A 21,348-nucleotide genomic window follows, 5' to 3' on the forward strand; every position below is an offset into this window, starting at 1 on the left:
TATCTATCTCCTATCTATCTATCTATCTCCTATCTATCTATCTATCTATCTATCTCCTATCTATCTATCTATCTATCTATCTATCTATCTATCTATCTATCATCTATCTATCTCCTATCTATCTATCTCCTATCTATCTATCATCTATCTATCTATCTCCTATCTATCTAACTATCTCCTATCTATCTATCTATCTATCTATCTATCTATCTATCTATCTATCTATCTCCTATCTATCTATCATCTATCTATCTATCTCCTATCTATCTATCTATCTATCTCCTATCTACCTATCTATCTCCTATCTATCTATCTATCTATCTATCTATCTATCTCCTATCTATCTATCTATCTATCTATCTCCTATCTACCTATCTATCTCCTATCTATCTATCTATCTATCTCCTATCTATCTATCTATCTCCTATCTATCTATCTATCTATCTCCTATCTATCTATCTATCTCCTATCTATCTATCTATCTATCTATCTATCTATCTATCTATCTATCTATCTATCTCCTATCTATCTCCTATCTATCTATCTATCTATCTATCTATCTACCTATCTATCTATCTATCTATCTATCTATCTATCCATCCATCCTTCTCTTTGCACATCCTCACGTGAACATGTGTCAGTGTTTTTCCAATAGGGAGCACAAGGATCCCCGTCAGCCATGTGTGACATATGGTATAGATGTGTCTTATGTCTAATGACGAAAAACTACTTCAAGTGGCCTCTCAGTTCTAGTCATAAATCCTGTTTTCACAAGACTATATGCTGAATAAAGATATAAACCGTCTGTGATCTCAGGTGTAACCTATGTTATAGCTTTAGGGGGAAGTCCAGTGTATGGCAGATGTGCTCATGCTGAAGTGAACGTACATGACACTTGGGCTTCTGTAAATGTCATGGTGTTTGCTAGTGTATGTAAACTGCATAGAAAGCTAGAGAACAGATAGGTAGATAGATAGATAATAGATAGGATATAGATAGATAGATAGGAGATAGATAGATAGATAGATAGATAGATAGATAGATAGATAGATAGATAGATAGATAGGAGATAGATAGATAGGAGATAGATAGATAGATAGATAGATAGATAGATAGATAGATAGATAGGAGATAGATAGATAAGATATAGATAGGAGATAGATAGATAGATAGATAGATAGATAGATAGATAGATAGATAGGAGATAGATAGATAGATAGATAGATAGATAGATAGATAGATAGATAGACAGACAGATAATAGCTATCCATTATACAGAGTAAACACTGTATACAGCTATATAATCCTCCCTGCCCGGGTGACTGTCAGCGGTTTCCTCTGTGGGTTTCTCGGTCACCTTTCCTTGTCGGTCTCGCCTCCACAATGATTCCAGAAGGAGATTGATGATAACTTTAATGGCAGCTGATGGCCGGGGAGTAAAGATCCGGGGCCGCCTGGAATTCTCTGTCAATAATCTCATTATCGCGACCTCCTTCTGTTAATTTGGGGAGAGTTGAAAGCAGAATAATAAAATGTCCTTTATGTAATTTTTTGCTTTTCTTGGCGATTACCCAGCATGCAGTGCGGAGCGGCTATCTGTCATGCTTTCCTGTGTCATCTCATTGATTTCCATCTTCTCTTCTGTCTCGTTGCAGGAGGTGTTCAGTGTCCCGAGAGTAACTCTCTTCAGGAGATTCGCAGCTGCAATGAGCACCCTTGTACGGTATATCACTGGCACACCGGCCCCTGGGGCCAGTGCACTGAAGACCTCTCCGTTTCCGTCTTTAATTCTTCCAGCTGGAATGGGGAGGCCGCCTGTGCGGTTGGGATGCAAACCAGGAAAGTCATCTGTGTTAGAGTCAACGTTGGACAAGTCGGACCAAAAAAGTAAGGATCTATATCCAACATTGGAGGAGTGTGTATTACCACCGTATAACTAGGCTGATTTGAAGCTGGGTGACAACTTTTGTGTAAATCGTCATCAATATATCTTTATGAAAAGGGAAGAAACAATAGCTGATCGAAAACTGAACTGCTTGAAAAAAATGGTGTGAATTAAATCTCTGGTTACTTTTTGGAAGTGCTGTCTCCATTGTACTTTGATATTTTTTTAACGGCTGCCAGTGCCCACTAGACCTTGAAGGTCCCATGATGAATCAGGCAAAGAAGTGTGTCAAGCCCAGGGTTGGATAGACAAGAGGTCCACCATAAGCCTATAGTGTTGAGTTGCCGAAAATGTTCATGTTTGGCAACTTTTCTGAACCGGAATGGCCTATGACCCTGTCCGTTTTTTAGCACTCCTTGAGCGTCATCTAACCTCTCCAGATATCAGGAGTCAAATTCCTGGTGTTTGGGTTCAGAGAACTTTGCTGAACTCGAAAAGTTTGGCAACAACGCTCAACACTATCTTTGACCCATTCGCTCGCCAATGTACAGAGTCTAGCATCCATACTGTAAAAACATAAATGCCAGGACCCCTTGGGCTTTGAGGGTTCTATAGTGAGTCTGGTGAAGATGAGCGTCAAGCCAAGCAATGGGTAGACACCAGTCCTGTGACTCTGTGACCAATACTGTCTTACCTTATTCAAGCAGGTCCATCTTATCTGCCAGAATTTTCATTGGGCAAATCATACAGTAAATAAAAAAAATTAGGTTGTCACGGAATCACGGCCACTAAGATGGATGTTTTTGTTTTCTGTTTTCTTTTAGATGTCCTGAAAGTCTTCGACCTGAGACAATGAGGCCGTGCCTGCTGCCATGTCGAAAAGATTGTATAGTCACCCCATATAGTGACTGGACACCATGTCCTACCACCTGCCAAGAAGGTAAGTCAAGTATAGGGTGTACATAAGGGTTTGGGTTTTGTTTTTGTATTTTTCAATCCGCTCAAAAATAATTGGAGAAGCCTCAAAACATCATAGAAGTCTTTCATTCTAGGAAGACCAATGTGTTAGGAATCCTCATTCCCAAAAGCCGTCTAGTGGAAAAGAGCCAGCTAGACGATAAATGAACAAACGCTCATTCGACCTCTGAATTTTTTTTTTGTAAACAGAAGACGTGCGGTCAACAGCGGTCAATCTCGTTTGTGATCGTTTAACGTTAGTCGTTAATCATTAAAAATCGCTTCGTCTAAAAGGAGCCTTACAGCGAACGATTAACAATGATTTGTGTCGGCACCAAATGAACAATGAACGATTTCTCGTTGGTCGTTCGATCGTTACCTCTATTTACACAAAACGATTATCGCTTAAAGAGAACCTGTCACCCCCCCCCATGCCGGGGTGACGCCCGCCCGGCCCCCTGGTGGAGCACTATATACTTACCCCTTCCCCGAAGTCCCGGTCCTGGACCCCTCCCACGATGTCGCCTTCTGAAGCCGTGCACGCGCTCATTAGAGATGAGTCCGGCGCTCATAGAGAATGACGGCTCCAGTCATTCTCTATGGGCATCGGACTCATCTCAGATGAGCGCGCACACGGCTTCTGACGGCGACATTGTGGTGGCGGGAGTGGGTCCAGGACCGGGACTTTGGGGAAGGGGTAAGTATATGGGGCTCCATCGGGGGGTCGGGCAGGCGTCACCCCCGCTTGGGGGGGTGACAGGTTCCCTTTAAATGCGAACAATATAACGATAATTCACACAATAATAGTCCTGTGTTATAGAGCCCTTAGGGTTATTGGCAGATAATAGGAACCCACAAAGTAGTTGAAACCGGTCAGGGCTAGTTTCACAGGTACAAGCAACAGAAGGCAGATCTTTCTGGACTATCCTAGAAGGCGTTCGGAGAGTATAACAGGGGAAGACGACATCAATCTATGGGGTACAGACCATTGTAACAGTCCTATACAGATGAATATGTCAGAGCATCCAAGAAGCCATGGACTATGTTGTGTTAGATGTTTCTGTTTAGTTCTTGGGTATCTTGTTGCACTTGTTGCTTTGTATTTAGCTTAAAGAGGTGAGAAAAAACTGTTTCATTGTTGCACCTCTGTCCTCTAGGTTGTGTGTGTTATTTTAATTCAGCTCCATTGACTTCAATAGAACTGAGCTGCAATACCACACCCAAACTGAGGACAAGAGTGGCGCTGTTTATGGATGGAAGTGACCATGTTTTTCTAAGCCTGGACAACCCCTTTTATTAGGGTAAAAAGTTAAATCTGTTTAAACGAGTTGTCCATTTTCTGCCATTCCATGAGTAGAAAACCCTACTGACCATTTCATGATATTCTTTAAGGCTATGTTCACACTACGTATATGTCCGGCCGCATATTTTCCACGGCCGGACATATACGTATGAAACTCCGGCCGGGACTTTACACAAGTTGCGGCCGGATACGTACGGAACGCAAACTTACGCCCGTAGTGTACTTACGCTTCCTGAGCGCTCTTCGTAGCGATCTGACAGCGGTCTTTTACTTGGAAATCTTCGCCTAGCCCCGGACACCCCACAGAACCTTTTGGATCGGCACAAAAAGCTTTAAAAATGAAGAAATCACCACTATGTACGGGACCGCATGTAACGCTACGGGCGTAAGTTACGGCATTTCCGTCCCCAAATAATGGTCTGGTTCATTTTTTACGGAGCCGCATACGATCCGGGCGTAAGTTCGTACGTAGTGTGAACTGTGCGGCCGTAGATCGTATACTTTACATTGTACGCAAACTACGTAAGTTTCCGTCCGCTTATTCACGGAACGCGCTACGGCCGGAAACTTACGTAGTGTGAACCCAGCCTAAGGGTGCGTTCACATGTACAGGATCTGCAGCAGATTTGATGGCACAGATTTGCTTTGAATCTGCAACTTCAAATCTGCGCCATCAAATCTGCTGCAGATCATGTACATGTGAACGCACCCTTAGGCTGGGTTCACACTACGTAAGTTTCCGGCCGTAGCGCGTTCCGTGAATAAGCGGACGGAAACTTACGTAGTTTGCGTACAATGTAAAGTATACGATCTACGGCCGCACAGTTCACACTACGTACGAACTTACGCCCGGATCGTATGCGGCTCCGTAAAAAATGAACCAGACCATTATTTGGGGACGGAAATGCCGTAACTTACGCCCGTAGCGTTACATGCGGTCCCGTACGTAGTGGTGATTTCTTCATTTTGAAAGCTTTTTGTGCCGATCCAAAAGGTTCTGTGGGGTGTCCGGGGCTAGGCGAAGATTTCCAAGTAAAAGACCGCTGTCAGATCGCTACGAAGAGCGCTCAGGAAGCGTAAGTACACTACGGGCGTAAGTTTGCGTTCCGTATGTATCCGGCCGCAACTTGCATAAATCCCCGGCCGGAGTTTCATACGTATATGTCCGGCCGTGGAAAATATGCGGCTGGACATATACGTAGTGTGAACATAGCCTAATGGTGCGTTCACACCTACAGGATCTGCAGCTGATTTTCTGCAGCAGATTTCATTTAAATAACTGAACACAGCATAAAATCTGCTGCAAATCTGCTGCAGATCCTGTAGGTGTGAACACACCCTAAGGAGTTATTTATGTTATATGTGTCAGGGCCATCATGTGAATCCGAACAGTTCCTGACATGGACAGAGGTGGCAACAGAGAACACTGTGTCAGACTGGAGAGAATATACCACTTCCTGCAGGGCATACAGCAGCTGATAAGTACTGGAAGACTGGAGATTTTTTAATAGAAGTAAATTACAAATCTCTGGTACTTTCTGGTGCCAGTTGTTTTGAAAGAAAAAATCGTTTGGTAAACAACGCCTTTAAGGATGCAAGGGGGAAGTCACTGATACCCATAGACAACACTGACTAATCCCATTGGTTGGTGTACACATGTGTCCACCCAGATTATTTTTGGAGGACTCATCTAACCATCTGGGTTCCCCCATAATTACCCACGCGTTTTATCTCTTCTGCTCCCTACATGTAACACACAGACGTCTCTTCTATCTTGGCCTACATTGCTTCTTTATACACACAGAAAAAAAGCTGTGGGCCATATTAAATGAACACATTTCCTCGACGTTGCGGCTTTCATCTCAAATTGCAGAGAAGACGGCGACGTGTCGCGGTTTGTGGTATAACACCGGCTTTAATTAATTTCTCTGCCCCCCGTGCAAATCCCACAGGGGAAGCGGGAGTCATGTGTTGGTATATGTTATCACAGCCATTTACAGCCAACGTAACGCGAGCGAGACGCGGGCGGATCGGATACCAGAGGGTCCTCATGGATATACTATATGGCCGAACCCTGGGGTGAGGGGAGGATGGGGGGGATCATTAGTACCACCAATAGCAGAACTCCATCCGAGACTCCTTCTGGAATTGTAAACTGGGGGCAAAAGAATCAGTGCCCCCCCCATTATAGACCATTTAGAGGGGTACATGGGGGGTCACCAGGATCTCCCCCAGAGGTGTAAGTCCTATAAGGCAATGAAATCCCTGAGATATTACACTGACTGCAGCTGCCGGGATGGGAAGAAGAAGGATGAAGCTTTTCACCAGAATCCTAATTTTAGGATAAAGATTCCTGTCATGTTCTACAGCCTGAGAGACGAGAGATCACCGCACCGTACACACCTGGAGGGGGAGAGACGGACGACGTGTGCAGCTAAAGTCACTGTAATGAAAATAAGAAGAATAGTGTTATATCTATCTATCTATCTATCTATCTATCTATCTATCTCCTATCTATCTATCTATCTCCTATCTATCTATCTATCTCCTATCTATCTATCTCCTATCTATCTATCTATCTATCTATCTATCTATCTATCTCCTATCTATCTATCTCCTATCTATCTATCTATCTATCTATCTATCTATCTATCTATCTCCTATCTATCTATCTATCTATCTATCTATCTATCTATCTATCTCCTATCTATCTATCTATCTATCTATCTATCTATCTATCTCCTATCTATCTATCTATCTATCTATCTATCTATCTATCTATCTATTATCTATCTCCTATCTATCTATCTATCTATCTCCTATCTATCTATCTATCTATCTATCTATCTATCTATCTATCTATCTATCTATCTATTATCTATCTATCTATTATCTATCTATCTATCTCCTATCTATTATCTATCTATTATTCTATCTATCTATCTATCATCTACCCATCTATCTATCTCCTATCTATCTATCTCCTATCTATCTATCTATCTATCTATCTATCTATCTATCTATCTATCTACCTCCTATCTATCTATCTCCTATCTATCTATCTATCTATCTATCTATCTATCTATCTATCTATCTTCTATCTATCTATCTATCTATCTATCTATCTATCTATCTATCTATCTCCTATCTATTATCTATCTATTATTCTATCTATCTATCTATCATCTACCCATCTATCTATCTTCTATCTATCTATCTATCTATCTATCTATCTATCTTCTATCTATCTATCTATCTATCTATCTTCTATCTATCTATCTATCTATCTATCTATCTATCTATCTATCTTCTATCTATCTATCTATCTATCTATCTATCTATCTCCTATCTATTATCTATCTATTATTCTATCTATCTATCTATCTATCATCTACCCATCTATCTATCTTCTATCTATCTATCTATCTATCTCCTATCTATCTATCTATCTATCTATCTATCTCCTATCTATCTATCTTCTATCTATCTTCTATCTATCTTCTATCTATCTATCTATCTATCTATCTATCTATCTATCTATCTATCCATCTATCTATATTTATATCTATCTCCTATCTATCTATCTATCTATCTATCTATCTATCTATCTATCTATCTATCTCCTATCTGTCTATCTCCTATCTATCTATCTATCTATCTATCTATCTCCTATCTATCTATCTCCTATCTATCTATCTATCTATCTATCTATCTATCTATCTCCTATCTATCTATCTCCTATCTATCTATCTATCTATCTATCTATCTATCTATCTATCTATCTCTCTATCCATCTATCTATCTATCTATCTATCCATCCATCTATCTATATTTATATCTATCTCCTATATATCTATGTGAGCACAGATGAGATTTCTTATGAGCAAGTCTAATGAATATTTTAGTCAATGGATAGAGTATTAGAATATTCTATGAGCTCTGGTGGTCAGACTATATTTAGGGTTGCATTTTCATCTCTCCCATATACAGTAAATATGTATTTAACCAGAATCATGTGTAGGCTATGCTGTATGTATGTTATATATTATGTATTTTATGTTTTTCCCTATAGTAATGATGACCTTCTTGTATGTTGTGTATTTTATGTTTTCCCCCATAGTAATGATGACCTTCTTGTATATTATGTATTTTTTGTTTTCCCCCATAGTAATGATGGCCTTCTTGTTTATTTTGTTTATTTTTCGTAACAGTAATGATGGCCTCCTTTTTGTATTTTGTGTATTTTCCCCCATAGTAATGCTGGCCTCCTTGTATATTTTGTGTATTTTCCCCATAGTAATGATGGCCTCCTTCTTGTATTTTGTGTATTTTCCCCCATAGTAATGATGTCTTTCTTATATATTATGTGTTGTATGTTTTTCCCCCATAGTAATGCTGGCCTCCTTGTATATTTTGTGTATTTTATGTTTTTTTCCTCATAGTAATGATGTCCTTCTTATATATTATGTATTTTATGTTTTCCCCCATAGTAATGATGGCCTTCTTGTATATTATGTATTTTATGTTTCTCCCCATAGTAATGATGGCCTTCTTGTATATTATGTGTATTTTATGTATTTTCCCATATAGTAATGATGGCCTTCTTATATAATATATATTTTATGTTTTCCCCATAGTAATGCTGGCCTCCTTGTATATTTTGTGTATTTTATGTTTTTTTCCTCATAGTAATGATGTCCTTCTTATATATTATGTATTTTATGTTTTCCCCATAGTAATGATGGCCTACTTATATATTATGTATTTTATGTTTCCCCCTATAGTAATGATGGCCTTCTTGTATTATGTGTATTTTATGTTTTTTCCCCATAGTAATGGTGCCTTCTTGTATAATATGTATTTTATGTTTTCCCCCATAGTAATGATGGCCTTCTTGTATATTTTGTGTATTTTATGTTTCTCCCTATAGTAATGATGGCCTTCTTGTATATTTTATGTATTGTATGTATTTTCCCATATAGTAATGATGGCCTTCTTGTATATTTTGTGTATTTTATATTTCTCCCCATAGTAATGATGGCCTTATTGTATATAATTTATTTTATGTTTTCCCCCATAGTAATGATGTCCTTCTTGTATATTATGTATTGTATGTATTTTCCCCCATAGTAATGATGGCCTTCTTGTATATTATGTATTTTATGTTTTCCCCCATAGTAATGATGCCTTCTTGTATATTTTATGTATTGTATGTATTTTCCCTTACAGTAATGATGGCCTTCTTGTATTATGTGTTTTTTATGTTTTCCCCCATAGTAATGATGTCCTTCTTGTATATTATGTATTGTATGTATTTTCCCCCATAGTAATGATGGCCTTCTTGTATATTATGTATTTTATGTTTTCCCCCATAGTAATGATGCCCTTCTTGTATATTTTATGTATTGTATGTATTTTCCCTTACAGTAATGATGGCCTTCTTGTATATTTAGGTGTCGCTCCTGTTAAGAAGCAGACGCGGCACCGTGTCATTATTCAGTATCCGTCCTATGGAGGTCGCGACTGTCCTGACACATTACATGAAGAGAACGAGTGTGAGCCGCCCGCCGCCTGTCACACTTACAGGTGAGATAACCCGGCGTTGCGCACAGATTTTCGTCTCTTTCCACTCATTAAATGTGATTTTGTCACCCTGGGAAGATGGATGTCCAGGTGGTGGGGGTCTGGGTTGTCAGGCCCTGTCATCGACGCTCACACAACACAACATTGATGGAGTCTTTATTAAATCTCCTCCCAGGATTCTGCTAAGTAAATATTTTATTTGTAGAATAGATTTCAAAACAATCGCGCTCCTGGTAAAACACTAAAAAACTAGAAGAATTTTTTAGTGTGCGTACTGCTGCGAGCTTAGCTAGTGGTATCTGCTTCCACTAAAAAATATAATTAATATAAGAAAAAATGCCGTGCCGCGCTTAGTACTAGTATAAAAAACAGCAGTAAAAACAGCAATAAAAAGCACCACTGTTAGTATATAGTGCGAGCGGTGTAGGGTATTGAAACCAAGACACTCACCATTGGTGCTTGTTGATGTCAACTTGGATTCGTAGTCCTCCCCGTATATAGACCTGTGTGGCTTCCCTTGTGTGACTTCCTTTATGTGACTTCCTTATGTGAGTTCTTAGTCACTGATTCCTTTTTAGTTGTTGTTCCTAAAGCGTTCTTTACACCGGAATATAGTCCAGATAGGGCGTGCGCCCCGGCCGGTTGCGCGTTCAACCCCAGTTGCAGGAATCCCGGATGGGAATCCTTCTGTGACGTCACAGATTGTACGGATCGCTACAGGAGGCAAGATTCTTCCTCGACGCGTTTCAAAGGATACGTCCTTCTTTCTCAAGAGGATCTTGCTCGTGTTGATGCTTCTCCTTTATAGGTATGGATTCCCATCCCAGGATTAACCTGTTTCCTTCCAGATGATTTTTTACAAAAAGGCAAACAGTTCAAATTCAGCATTTAGCCCTACGGGTTGCATGCTGTTAAAAAGGAAGATGTATTCACTCTCTTTTTTAGACATTTTATGGATATAGTTTCCACCCCGTCGTTCTGTCTTCACTTGTTCCAACGCCCCAAAATTTGATCCGTCAATTTTACCATTATGATGTTCTTTATAGTGTCGTGATAGAGGGTGGCCATCGAACTGTCTTTTTATATTGTATATATGTTCGGAAATTCTTTTTTGTAGAGTTCTTTTTTTTCGCCCTATATACAATTTATTGCAGGGGCATCTCATAAAATAAATCACTCCTTTGGTTTTACACGTAATATGTCCTTTTATGTTGTGACTTATATTTTGATGGATAACTTTGTTAGTTCTTTTTACATTGCCCATACTAGTACAGCATTTACATTTCCTACAAGGGAAGAAGCCTTCTGAATATGATACTATCCCTGTACACTTCTCAATATAATCTTGCCGGACAGTGGGGGCTATTTTATTACCCAGATTCTGTGCTTTCCGATAAATCATCCTAGGTTTATCCGGGATGAGTTCCCCTATGATTTTATCCTGCTTTAAAATACTCCAATGTTTCTGTACAATTTGTCTCACATTATTAGCTTGATTAGAATATGTAGAAATCAATGGAATATCAAATTGGTTATTTTGACTATTATACCCATCTTTATCTTTATCTTTTTGCTTCTTCACTATTAACTGTTCTCTCTCTATCTCCCCCACTTCTTGTCTGATTTGTTCTAATTTGTCCAGTTTGTATCCCTTCTGTATGAATTTAGTTTGCAAAACACAGGCTTCCTCCTCGTATGTTTCTTTATATGTACAGTTCCTCCTTAGGCGTAGGAATTGACTTCTCGGGATATTTAGAAGCCACATCGGGAGATGACAACTGTCAAGTGAAATAAAACTATTGCTATCAGTAGGCTTGTGATAAGTCTTAGTGCAAAGTTGGTCTGCCTCTATGTAAATAGTTAAATCCAAAAAATGAATATCCGTGGTACTGTATGTGGGTGTAAAGTTAAGATAAAACTCATTTTTATTAATGTTAGTTAAAAATTGATCTAATGAATTCTGGTCCCCTTCCCAAATAAAAAACACATCGTCGATAAAACGTTTCCAAAGGACCAGGCCCGCACCAAGCACCCCCCGTGGGTATATGATGGACTCCTCCCACCTCCCCACGTAGAGGTTAGAATAACTTGGTGCGAATCTGGTCCCCATAGCCGTACCCCATGTCTGGAGATAAAAGGCATCGTCATACATAAAAAAATTATGTGTTAATATAAACTCTATACAGTCCCCTATATATCTGATTTGTTCAGGGGGATACTTCTGAGAGTTTTTAAAAAAATGTTCACTCGCCTCTCTACCTTTATGATTCTCTATGATCGTATACAGAGATGTTACATCTAGAGTCCCCATTATATAGTTGGGTTTCCATTCTACTGTTTTCAAGATTTGTAGGAGGTGAGTGGTATCCTTAAGATAAGCAGGCAGTATTTGTACGCATTCCTGTAGTTGGATGTCCACATATCGTGATAAATTAGAGGTTAGACAATTAATGCCCGACACAATAGGGCGTCCAGGTGGTCTAGTGGCATCCTTGTGAATCTTAGGGATATGATAGAACATAGCTATTCTAGGATTTTTATTGTTGATAAACTCGACTTCATTTTCAGTTAGTAGTTGCTCATTTCTCCCTTTTTCCATTAGTTCTTCTAATTGTTTTAAAAATTCTCCTGTGGGGTTTATCTTCAGCTTACAATATGTTTTTCTATCACTTAAGAGGCGTTCTGCTTCCATTTCATAGTCCTTTAAATTCATAATCACTATCCCCCCCCCCTTATCAGCTGGGCGGATAGTTATTTGCTTGTTTTGTTGTAATAATTTAATTGCTGTTTGTTCTTTGCGAGTTAAGTTATTATTAGAGAAATATTTGTTATTAGGTTTACTCTGTAATTTTCGTAAATCTGCCGTGACCATATTCTCGAATGTTATGAAGGCTTCTGAATATTCATTTATTGGATGGAAGGTTTTAACTAACATTAATAAAAATGAGTTTTATCTTAACTTTACACCCACATACAGTACCACGGATATTCATTTTTTGGATTTAACTATTTACATAGAGGCAGACCAACTTTGCACTAAGACTTATCACAAGCCTACTGATAGCAATAGTTTTATTTCACTTGACAGTTGTCATCTCCCGATGTGGCTTCTAAATATCCCGAGAAGTCAATTCCTACGCCTAAGGAGGAACTGTACATATAAAGAAACATACGAGGAGGAAGCCTGTGTTTTGCAAACTAAATTCATACAGAAGGGATACAAACTGGACAAATTAGAACAAATCAGACAAGAAGTGGGGGAGATAGAGAGAGAACAGTTAATAGTGAAGAAGCAAAAAGATAAAGATAAAGATGGGTATAATAGTCAAAATAACCAATTTGATATTCCATTGATTTCTACATATTCTAATCAAGCTAATAATGTGAGACAAATTGTACAGAAACATTGGAGTATTTTAAAGCAGGATAAAATCATAGGGGAACTCATCCCGGATAAACCTAGGATGATTTATCGGAAAGCACAGAATCTGGGTAATAAAATAGCCCCCACTGTCCGGCAAGATTATATTGAGAAGTGTACAGGGATAGTATCATATTCAGAAGGCTTCTTCCCTTGTAGGAAATGTAAATGCTGTACTAGTATGGGCAATGTAAAAAGAACTAACAAAGTTATCCATCAAAATATAAGTCACAACATAAAAGGACATATTACGTGTAAAACCAAAGGAGTGATTTATTTTATGAGATGCCCCTGCAATAAATTGTATATAGGGCGAACAAAAAGAACTCTACAAAAAAGAATTTCCGAACATATATACAATATAAAAAGACAGTTCGATGGCCACCCTCTATCACGACACTATAAAGAACATCATAATGGTAAAATTGACGGATCAAATTTTGGGGCGTTGGAACAAGTGAAGACAGAACGACGGGGTGGAAACTATATCCATAAAATGTCTAAAAAAGAGAGTGAATACATCTTCCTTTTTAACAGCATGCAACCCGTAGGGCTAAATGCTGAATTTGAACTGTTTGCCTTTTTGTAAAAAATCATCTGGAAGGAAACAGGTTAATCCTGGGATGGGAATCCATACCTATAAAGGAGAAGCATCAACACGAGCAAGATCCTCTTGAGAAAGAAGGACGTATCCTTTGAAACGCGTCGAGGAAGAATCTTGCCTCCTGTAGCGATCCGTACAATCTGTGACGTCACAGAAGGATTCCCATCCGGGATTCCTGCAACTGGGGTTGAACGCGCCACCGGCCGGGGCGCACGCCCTATCTGGACTATATTCCGGTGTAAAGAACGCTTTAGGAACAACAACTAAAAAGGAATCAGTGACTAAGAACTCACATAAGGAAGTCACATAAAGGAAGTCACACAAGGGAAGCCACACAGGTCTATATACGGGGAGGACTACGAATCCAAGTTGACATCAACAAGCACCAATGGTGAGTGTCTTGGTTTCAATACCCTACACCGCTCGCACTATATACTAACAGTGGTGCTTTTTATTGCTGTTTTTACTGCTGTTTTTTATACTAGTACTAAGCGCGGCACGGCATTTTTTCTTAAATATTTTATTTGCTTTATTTCATAGATTGATTTCTCCTCTCCGGTGATCGGCGCAGCGCTCAGCGCTTTTGCTGTATTTTATATGATTACACTGTTGTCGGGTTTTGTCTTTTAATAGATATAAGATTTATTTATAAGGATGAAGGGCGGATGGGATGTTATTCTGACAACTCTATCCGGAACGTTCTGATGGTTTATAGTGTTATGGAGACAATGTTATCTATTGGATTGGATGTATGTTAGTGCCAATATAGGTCAATATACTAATGTACCAGCCAAGTGTGTGTAGGTACAGTAATGGTAATCCTAATACCACCTCTACCGTAGTGTCAGTCCTGATTGTTTACAGTAGAGCCAGTCCTAATACCACCTCTACAGTAGTGCCAGTACTGGTAGTGTACAGTAGTGCCAGTCCTAATACCACCTCTACAGTAGTGCCAGTCCTAATACCACCTCTACAGTAGTGCCAGTCCTAATATCACCTCTACAGTCGTGTCAGTACTGATTGTGTACAGTAGTGCCAGTCCTAATGCCACCTCTACAGTAGTGCCAGTCCTAATACCACCTCTACAGTAGTGCCAGTCCTAATACCACCTCTACCGTAGTGTCAGTCCTGATTGTTTACAGTAGTGCCAGTCCTAATACCACCTCTACAGTAGTGCCAGTACTGGTAGTGTACAGTAGCTCCAGTCCTAATACCACCTCTACAGTATTGCCAGTCCTGGTGGTGTACAGTAGTGCCAGTCCTAATACCACCTCTACAGTAGTGCCATTCCTAATACCACCTCTACAGTAGTGCCAGTCCTAATACCACCTCTACCGTAGTGTCAGTACTGATGGTGTACAGTAGTCCCAGTCCTAATACTACCTCTATAGTAGTGCCAGTCCTAATACCACCTCTAAAGTAGTGTCAGCACTGATGGTGTACAGTAGTCCCAGTCCTAATACTACCTCTATAGTAGTGCCAGTCCTAATACCACCTCTAAAGTAGTGTCAGCACTGATGGTGTACAGTAGTCCCAGTCCTAATACCACCTCTACAGTAGTGCCAGTCCTAATACCACCTCTACAGTCGTGTCAGTACTGATGGTGTACAGTAGTCCCAGTCCTAATACCACCTCTACAGTAGTGCCAGTCCTAATACCACCTCTAAAGTAGTGTCAGTACTGATGGTGTACAGTAGTCCCAGTCCTAATACTACCTCTATAGTAGTGCCAGTCCTAATACCACCTCTAAAGTAGTGTCAGCACTGATGGTGTACAGTAGTCCCAGTCCTAATACTACCTCTATAGTAGTGCCAGTCCTAATACCACCTCTAAAGTAGTGTCAGCACTGATGGTGTACAGTAGTCCCAGTCCTAATACCACCTCTACAGTAGTGCCAGTCCTAATACCACCTCTACAGTCGTGTCAGTACTGATGGTGTACAGTAGTCCCAGTCCTAATACCACCTCTACAGTAGTGCCAGTCCTAATACCACCTCTAAAGTAGTGTCAGTACTGATGGTGTACAGTAGTCCCAGTCCTAATACTACCTCTATAGTAGTGCCAGTCCTAATACCACCTCTAAAGTAGTGTCAGCACTGATGGTGTACAGTAGTCCCAGTCCTAATACCACCTCTACAGTAGTGCCAGTCCTAATACCACCTCTAAAGTAGTGTCAGTACTGATGGTGTACAGTAGTCCCAGTCCTAATACCACCTCTACAGTAGTGCCAGTCCTAATACCACCTCTAAAGTAGTGTCAGTACTGATGGTGTACAGTAGTCCCAGTCCTAATACCACCTCTATAGTAGTGCCAGTCCTAATACCACCTCTAAAGTAGTGTCAGTACTGATGGTGTACAGTAGTCCCAGTCCTAATACCACCTCTACAGTAGTGTCAGTCCTGATTGTTTACAGTAGGGCCCATCCTAATACCACCTCTACAGTAGTGTGAGTCCTGATTGTTTACAGTAGGGCCCGTCCTAATACCACCTCTACAGTAGTGTCAGTACTGGTGGTGTACAGTATTGCCAGTCCTAATACCACCTCTACAGTAGTGCCAGTCCTAATACCACCTCTACAGTAGTGTCAGTACTGGTGGTGTACAGTAGCTCCAGTCCTAATACCACCTCTACAGTAGTGCCAGTCCTGGTGGTGTACAGTAGTGCCAGTACTGGTTGTGTACAGTAGTGCCAGTCCTGGTGGTGTACAGTAGGGCCAGTACTGGTTGTGTACAGTAATACCAGTACTGATGGCGTACAGTAGGGCCAGTACTGGTTGTGTACAGTAATACCAGTACTGATGGCGTACAGTAGTGCCAGTACTGATAGTGTACAGTAGGGCCAGTACTGGTTGTGTACAGTAATACCAGTACTGATGGCGTACAGTAGTGCCAGTATTGGTGGTGCACAATAGTGCAAGTCCTCTAATACTGCCTCTATAGTGATGCCAGTCCCAGTAATGTACAGTAGTGCCAGTCCTAATTCCACTTCTACAGTAGTGGCAATCCCAGTAGTGTACATCAGTGGCAGTCCTAATATTGGCTCTATGGTAATGCCAGTCCCAGTAATGTACAGTAGTGTAAGTTCTTATACCACCTCCACAGTAGTGCCAATAACAGTCAAGTACATTAGTGACATTCCTAAAACGGACTCTATCGCAGTGTCATTCTCAGTAAGGAACAGTTGTGCTAGTCCCGTTAGTGTGCAGTAGTACTAGTCCTAATACCACCTCCACAGTAGTGCCAGTCCTAGTAGTTTACATTAGGACCAATCCTAATACTGTCTCTACAGTAGTGCCCATTCTGTGAGACTACAGTAGTGACAAACGGTCTCAGACCTAATACCGCCTTAAGTCCATTGCCAGTGGACCTGTAATAGTAATGTCATTACCCTATTGTTACCTATAGTAATACATATATCACAGTTGTAGTGTAAATCCTTTGCTCCTGTGTGGTGGTTAGTTGCTGACTGCCTCTATGGTTGGTAACCTCCGGGGGAGTTTAGGGTCACTTGGGCCTTGTCATGGTAGCCTGGAGTGGTAGCAGACCCACCCCTGGTTGTTGGTACCGCCACTCACAGAAATGGGAGATAACCCTAGTATAAGATGGTGTGTAGGTGCAGATGCTAACACAGTAGACCAGAGTCCGGTGTGTTTTAGTAAGAAATATGATACTTTACTGTAGATTAACTCAGGATCAACAGTACACATGATGAAAACAGTACAAATCTTGACATAGAGCGTATGTGCTAATAGTGAGGTAGAACCAGTGCTTGTAGTAGTAAGTGCTTTGTAGTAGAGAGAGAGGAGTTGCCAGAGGAGCCTTGCCCAATGTAGTAAGTGTGTTCTGCCAGAACAGGAGTAGAAATAGCAGAGATAAGAAGATACGGATGCCTATACTGGCACAGAACCGCCTCATGCCCCCTGTCCTAAGTGGGTAATATGAGTCCCAGTCATCAGTTACCTGGGATGTAGCAGACTTCCAAGGTTTCCCAGTCATCCTGCACTGTGCAGTAGGATACGCAGACCTTTTCACTGTAGCTTTGTCCTATTGGGATCAGTCCCTCTTGCTTCAGGTAACTGCCCTGCACATTTTAGAGAGGTTCCTGGCTTGGGCAAGGTATCTCCTATTTGGTTTCTCTCCCCTTAGAAGAGCTTAGCACTTCATAGTCATCTAAAGTCATCTGCCTAAACCTCTGCAGAGACTGGTTTGTTTTTGCTTCCTCTCACACTGAATACTGAATCTGGACAGCACACTTCCTTCCACCAAGAACTAACTCCTCCTACAGGGGCTAAACTAAACTGTCCTGTGAGTGGTGGGGCTGAGTGTGTGTGTGTGTGTGTGTGTGAGAGAGAGAGAGAGAGAGAAGAAGAGATAAGATAAAAGACAACTAGCACCTATAACTGGTCAGCACATAACACGTGGCACCAACAATTTGACCCTTGTGCTCTTTCAGCAGTGCTGAAGTTAAAGGAGAAGTCCGGCCAAAATGTATTTTTATATGTTATTACTTATGGAAAGTTATACAATTTTCTAATGTACATTAATTATGGGAAATGCTCATATACTGCTATTTCCCTTAATTTAGTGTATCAGGAAGTGTTAGAATTCTCTCAGAAGCAGTGACGTCACGACGAACGGTGTAATTCCAATGGAGTGTCCAGCAGGGGGAGCTCTATATATAGAAGTCAATGAGTACCATTGACTTCTATATATAGTGCGCCCCTGCTGGACACTCCATTGGAATTACAATGGATGTGTGTATGTAATGTAATGTACTGTACTTTGCGATTGAATACATTTATGGAATACTTTGGGGAGCAAGTGTCCTTGCTCCCCAAAGTATCCCATAAATGTATTCAATAAATACGTTTGCTGGGCACCGAGCAGGGAGGGAGAGAAATGCCATCTACCTCCCCCTCCTTGCTCGGTGCTGGGAACATATACAAAGTACTACTCCCCCATTATCGGCAGATAATGGGGGAGTAGTCCTTGTGCTATCTTATCGCCGCCCGAGCCGCCGCTCACACAAGTGCCGCCAGCTGTGAGCGGCGGCAGCAGCGGAGCGGGCGGCACTTATGTGAGCGGCGGTGGCGGAGTGGGCAGCACTTGTGTGAGCGGCGGCGCGGGCGGCGATAAGATAGCACAGGTACTACTCCCCCATTATCTGCAGATAATGGGGGAGTAGTACTTTGTATATGTTCCCAGCACTGAGCAGGGAGGGGGGAGGTAGATGGCACCTCTCTCCCTCCCTGCTCGGTGCCCAGCAAATGTATTTATTGATTACATTTATGGGATACTTTAGGGAGCAAGGACACTTGCTCCCCAAAGTATTCCATAAATGTATTCAATCGCAAAGTACAGTACATTACATTACATACACACATCCATTGTAATTCCAATGGAGTGTCCAGCAGGGGCGCACTATATATAGAAGTCAATGGTACTCATTGACTTCTATATATAGAGCTCCCCCTGCTGGACACTCCATTGGAATTACACCGTTCGTCGTGACGTCACTGCTTCTGAGAGAATTCCTGATACACTAAATTAAGGGAAATAGCAGTATATGAGCATTTCCCATAATTAAAGTACATTAGAAAATTGTATAACTTTCCATAAGTAATAACATATAAAAAATAAATTTTGGACGGACTTCTCCTTTAAGCAGAAATAGTAGCGACATCTAGTGGGAAAAAACACAATACTACATCTTACACTTGTGTGAACCTGAGGGAGTGACTTATTAAGGTGCCATAGACAGCACCCTGTGGTGGGACACCACACCTGCTGGCTGCCTGTTTATATAAACCTTCAGTTTTCTGCTTTACCTTCATGTGTTCTAAATAAAGATGAGGTGCAAGCCACTGCCAGACTTCTTTCCAAGAGAACAAAAGGATCAGACAACTGAAATCCAACATGCCTTATGCTCCTCTTCCCCAACATCAGACAAGAGGTGGGAGGTCACCATAGGCAGCTAGGTGGTCCTGCTGACATTGATGGGAATGTGTATGGCCAGCATTAGTCATCACCAGTTCAGTAAATAAGAGCACATCTCCTAAATGTCACTGGGTGCAGCCGCTGCTTGTGAGTGCTGTCAGACCCCTTAGCTGTCTGATCTGGGGGGGACATGAATCGGTTATATTTCTCCTATGTATTTCTATTGTCTCATCCTTCCCCTCCCCCACCCATACTCCGCAGTCGGCAGCAATTACTGTATGTCTACAGCCGGCTTTACACTAAATAAACTCACAGGAAAGCAACACAAAGAAGCATTTAATCTGCAGATTTGCACTTTTGCGGCTCATAAACCGCCCCGGCTGTGTCACATCCGTCACAGTCAGGAACATCAAAGGAGTCAGCAACAGCCGAGAAGTCATTACCCACTTGTAGTTTTGGGCACATTAGCCGAGATTCATGCAAAAAAAAAAAAAAAAATTGCTGAAGGTTACAATGATATTCCGCTTTCTGGCTGGAAGTTCTTCATTACCTCGGAAGACGGGAAGGGTTTCCTTACAATGCGAATGTGAGATCTATCCAGACAATGGGTGACAGACACAACAAAACACGTCGCCATAATTGGGCTCCCTCCTTCTGCCACCGCGCCGGGGCTGGGAAAGGAGCTCAAAGGCTGGATCTTAAGTGGCAGAACATCTTCATAGCAACGTCTTGGGTTTGTATTGCCGAAGAGCAGCCTGTAGGTTATTACCATTAACCCTTAGAGGTTTTATTGCTATTTTTTTTTTTTTTTTTACAGCCTTCCAATTTATCTGGATAGAAATTGGCACAAACCCAATAGGAGAAGTTTCAGCAACAAAATCTTCTGTGTGTGCCTCCGCCCTTATGCTACATTTAAAGGGAACTCCGTAGATGGCTTTTTATTTATTTATTTTTATTTTATTAATTTAGATTATTATTATTATTATTATTATTTATTTATTTTTTTATAAACTGGTGTCAGAAAGTTATAGACTTGTTTTTTACTTCTATTAAAAAATCTCCAGTCTTCCAGTACTTATCAGCTGCTGTATGTCCTACAGGAAGTGGTGTATTCTTTCCAGTCTGACACAGTGCTCTCTGCTACCACCTCTGTCCATGTCAGGAACTGTCCAGAGCAGCAGCAAATCCCCATAGAAAATCTCTCCTGTTCTGGACAGTTCCTGACATGGACAGAGGTGGCAGCAGAGAGCACTGTGTCAGACTGGAGAGAATCTTCCTGCAGGATATACAGCAGCTGATAAGTACTGAAAGACTGGAGATTTTTAAACAGAAGTAAATAACAAATCTGTATAGCTACCAGTTAATTTGAAATAACCCTTTTTCATCTGAGAACAGTATCTTCCATCAGTGAACTTTTTTTAAAATTTTTCTATGTTATTACAGAATAGGACAGTATTGTGGATCTTATAGAATAACAGAACATTCTAGAAAATTCTATGACAGGCATAAAGCTGACATTGTTCAAAGCCCTTTGTCTGGCTTTTACAATCAGAGCCTTGGGGCGCCCGCTACCGCTTCTAATATGACGTTCCATCATCTCGCAGGCTTGTTCAATACCAGGCGTTAGAAAAATCCACAATCAGATCATTCCGTCTGATGT

At 40.9% G+C, this 21,348-nt stretch overlaps 1 protein-coding gene across 4 annotated transcripts in view; it reads left to right on the forward strand.

The window, feature by feature from the left end:
- Window positions 1-21,348, forward strand: part of THSD7A (thrombospondin type 1 domain containing 7A) — a 270,999-nt gene that overhangs the window by 197,307 nt on the left and 52,344 nt on the right. For all 4 annotated transcript variants that reach the window (XM_069959351.1, XM_069959350.1, XM_069959349.1 and 1 more), the window contains 3 exons: window positions 1,656-1,887; window positions 2,710-2,825; window positions 9,599-9,731. In XM_069959351.1, the coding sequence (XP_069815452.1) occupies window positions 1,656-1,887; window positions 2,710-2,825; window positions 9,599-9,731 (481 nt within the window). The remainder of the gene's footprint in view (window positions 1-1,655; window positions 1,888-2,709; window positions 2,826-9,598; window positions 9,732-21,348) is intronic.

The sequence above is a fragment of the Dendropsophus ebraccatus genome, chromosome 2 (genome assembly GCF_027789765.1).
Source record: "Dendropsophus ebraccatus isolate aDenEbr1 chromosome 2, aDenEbr1.pat, whole genome shotgun sequence".
Classification (NCBI taxonomy): Eukaryota; Metazoa; Chordata; class Amphibia; order Anura; family Hylidae; genus Dendropsophus; species Dendropsophus ebraccatus.